The sequence below is a fragment of the Pygocentrus nattereri genome, chromosome 29 (genome assembly GCF_015220715.1).
Source record: "Pygocentrus nattereri isolate fPygNat1 chromosome 29, fPygNat1.pri, whole genome shotgun sequence".
Classification (NCBI taxonomy): domain Eukaryota; kingdom Metazoa; phylum Chordata; class Actinopteri; order Characiformes; family Serrasalmidae; genus Pygocentrus; species Pygocentrus nattereri.
In genome coordinates, this window is record NC_051239.1 from 3667371 (window position 1) to 3671289 (window position 3919).

General features: G+C 38.5%; 1 protein-coding gene across 1 annotated transcript; it reads right to left on the reverse strand.

The window, feature by feature from the left end:
* Positions 1-1655: 1655 nt before the first annotated feature.
* LOC119262779 (kelch-like protein 10) lies at positions 1656-3553 on the reverse strand. The gene is made up of 2 exons (XM_037535995.1): positions 3543-3553; positions 1656-2169 (listed from the first exon to the last, which is right to left on the reverse strand). Exons 1-2 carry the CDS (start codon positions 3551-3553, stop codon positions 1656-1658), a joined length of 525 nt encoding a protein of 174 aa, XP_037391892.1.
* Between the last annotated feature and the right edge of the window lie 366 nt (positions 3554-3919).

The window sequence follows — 3919 nt, forward strand, 5'->3', positions numbered from 1 at the left end:
CGGACCTCATAAACACACGTTTGTAGTATCAACCACTAAAACAATGGATTAAGTAGATTTCAAAAGATGTTGGGTTACTATTATTTAATATGTGACTTGGTAAAAGTCGTCCTTTGAAACTGGTAATATTTAATATTAAGTAGATTTCAAAAGATGTTGGGCTACTATTATTTAATATGTGACTTGGTAAAAGTCGTCCTTTGAAACTGGTAATATTTAATATTAAGTAGATTTCAAAAGATGTTGGGTTACTATTATTTAATATGTGACTTGGTAAAAGTCGTCCTTTGAAACTGGTAATATTTAATATTAAGTAGATTTCAAAAGATGTTGGGTTACTATTATTTAATATGTGACTTGGTAAAAGTCGTCCTTTGAAACTGGTAATATTTAATATTAAGTAGATTTCAAAAGATGTTGGGTTACTATTATTTAATATGTGACTTGGTAAAAGTCGTCCTTTGAAACTGGTAATATTTAATATTAAGTAGATTTCAAAAGATGTTGGGTTACTATTATTTAATATGTGACTTGGTAAAAGTCATCCTTTGAAACTGGTAATATTTAATATTTAGTAGATTTCAAAAGATGTTGGGCTACTATTATTTAATATGTGACTTGGTAAAAGTCGTGCTTTGAAACTGGTAATATTTAATATTAAGTAGATTTCAAAAGATTTTGGGTTACTATTAATTAATATGTGACTTGGTAAAAGTCGTCCTTTGAAACTGGTAATATTTAATATTAAGTAGATTTCAAAAGATGTTGGGCTACTATTATTTAATGAACTGGTAATATTTACAAGAAAAACGCCTGAAAACTAAAAACGGAATGAAAGGTTGGCCTAAGCTGTAGCCTGTATGGGTTGAGGGAGAAGCGCGAGACAGATTAGATATACAGGATTTTTTAACACTAGAAAATATCCTGCTAATTATTCTAGATGTCACACGGGCCTTAAGGCCTTATTCACAGGTGTGAATTCATCACTTTGTGGGCTTTTGTTTTGAGCAACCTCATGACTTGGTTTTGTGGGGTGGTGTTTCGCTCTCATGCAAAGTTCTGAAAGGCCTTTGCTTGTTTAGTTGAGGACGTGGTAGTCGACCTTGCAGTTTAAAGCTGCAAGTCATCATTTATTTTTAGAAAGATATTGGAGAGCAGTCATGATGTTGGAAGAGTGGATCAAAATATTGAAAATATCAGAAGTCGTGGTAGCGATCCTAACACTTCTGTCTGAGAAATCCAGCTCAGACTTGGAGCTTTACAGAATTTATTTTTTTTAACACTAAGTACACAACAGGAGTTGTATATTTTCCCAAAACTATTCAGTCACCCATCCAAATCATTGAATTCAGGTATTCCAATCACTTCCATGGCCACAGGTCTATTAAACCAAGCACCTAGAACTGCAGACTGCTTCTACAGACGTTAGTGAGAGAATGTCTTGTTACTTCTGACCGATTTGCTTTACTATCAGTACTCTGACAATGTTATACTGAGTCTATCTGGTAGAGATAAAGTGGAAGGGCTGCATCTGGTTGCACGTTTTATTGATGATGAGGATGAAAAAACAAAATGTGAGAAAAATTGTGGGATACGGACCCTTAGCCGGTAGGTGGTGTTCCTCCCTTTCATCTGGCTTATGTCAGATCTTGAGCTCATGGGCCTTGAGCCGTTTCACCCTTATCTGTCTTATGTGCACAGTACAGTAGGGCGGGGAGGTGGACCTGCCTGTCATCTGGATCATGTGAGATCCAGCGCTGGATGGCCTCGACCAGCGTTTCCTCTTGGACGTTCAGGTCGTCCTTCACAATGATGCTTATCAGCTGCGGCAGCGACAGGTCCAGGAACTCCTCAGATGTGCGCGCTATCTCTTCAAAGTGGTGCAGGATGAACAGGTAGGCTTTCTGCTGCAGCTGCAAGCACGAGTAGAACTCAGCAAACCCCCAGATGCCAATGCAGTTCTCCACACACAGCTGGTCCTCCAGGAACTGGCAGCAGGCTTGCAGGAGGTCCAGGACACACAGGTAATCAGCGGCAATCAGCAGCTCCTTTACGTTCTCTTGGTTTATGGTGACGGGGCGCGCGTACGCGTGGTCAATAATCAGGCCCATCATCTCAGCAGAGATTCCAGGGATGTTGTAGACACTCGAAACGCTTCTGAACAGAGCCCTGAAGAGGAAGCATACAGGCCATAATCACAGTTAGAACTAGAAAAGTGCAGCTCCTGAGGAAAAAGCAGCGTGATTACACAGTTTAAGCAGTTGTTAGGCGGTTACTATGGTGTTACCAAATGGTTATAATGGTATTTTATATGGTGGTAATAGTGTTGATAAGTGGTTGATATGGTATCCCAGGTCGTTGCTAGAGTGTTATTAGGTGGTTGCTGTGGCATCCCAAGTGGTTGCCAAGGTGTTGCTAGATGGTTGCCAAAGTGTTGTTAGTTATTTGGTATATATTGTTGTATTATATCTTCTTTTAACCGCTGTAAGGTGTGCTTGAGTGCTTTGAAAGGCGCCATTACTAAATAAAATGTATTATTATTATTATTATTATTATTATTATTAGGGTTCAAGCACGCAGTGCAATGTTTTTGTCAAAAAAAAAAAGCATGCTTTTCAAACTAGTCTCTGGATTTTGATCCAAAGTTTTGGAATTTGGTCTAGAATGATTCGGGAGCCTCTGTAGGTAAATAATTATCAAAAACATGTCGAGTTTTTTACTCAGTGTTGTGTGGATAAATCAATTAATTACTGCGTTCATGGTATTTCTAGCTTGATTTGCTATAACTCAACAGTCATTGGCCAGATCATCTAAAAACTTGAAAGATGTTTACATACTGTGACTCTTAGGGGGTACGCTACTTTTGGTCCAGATTGGCCTTTAGCGGGCACTTCAGCACTCAAAAACACTTCAAAAACAATTAAATTGCTATTACAATGTTATTACAAGGTTGATCAACAAACAATTGGTGCCATATGACTCATTTCACTCACCTGAACAACTTTCTAATTGCATGTCATGTCAAAAATTGTACGGCTTGTCTGGTATTTTGCCTTATTTGTTCAAAGATTTCACTATACAAAGGCCTATTATACAAAGGTCAAAAGGTCATTCTGACCAAAACCAGGTGAACATCTATGGATTTAGTCCTTGATCAATACTGATATCATATTGAGGCCTTTTGACTGATTCTGACCCAGTTTCTCTGAGCTGCTCTACACCTAAAGGGCCAGTGTGACTGCATTAGGCCTCTCTTTGGCCTACATCAAGTCAATGGCTAAAATACTGAACCAGTCCACTGTGCAAGGGGTACTATGTGAGAAATGCTGCCAATGGTCAGGTAGTTCTGACATCTATGTTCTACAAACCAGTGTAGCTCAGTACATATGAATGGAAACTTGTAATGTGGGTAAAGACGTCTGCTCGTTGTTTATGGCAACTGAAGGCCTTTTGATGAATTGACATCATTTCGGTTCTATTCGCTCGGCCTCTGAACAAGATTCAAACAGCTTGAGGCCTTTTTACGCCTGATGGGCTGGTACTGCTTGTACATGCTTGAACCCGCTCATCGCCGCTGGCGGCTATATTTGTATTTGCTATTGTATTGTCATGACTGTCATGTGTCTTTTTATACAATTTCTACAAACACCATTTCATTTTATAGTAAATGAGTTTGGGCTGGTTTATGTTTATGAACAGATGCCTACAGATCAACATAGTAAAGGAGCTCATCTGTGATCCTGAGTTTAAAGCCAGTTTTTATTCAACTTAAACTTGGAACTAAGTTGTAAATAAATCTGAAACTGAAACTTTGCTTGTGTGTAAAAAGTGATTTCAGAGCCTGTAACTAACCGTGTCTGTGTGATACTTTTGTATAAACAGCCTGAGAGTGAGTTGGGTCTTTTAATTTGACATGCTC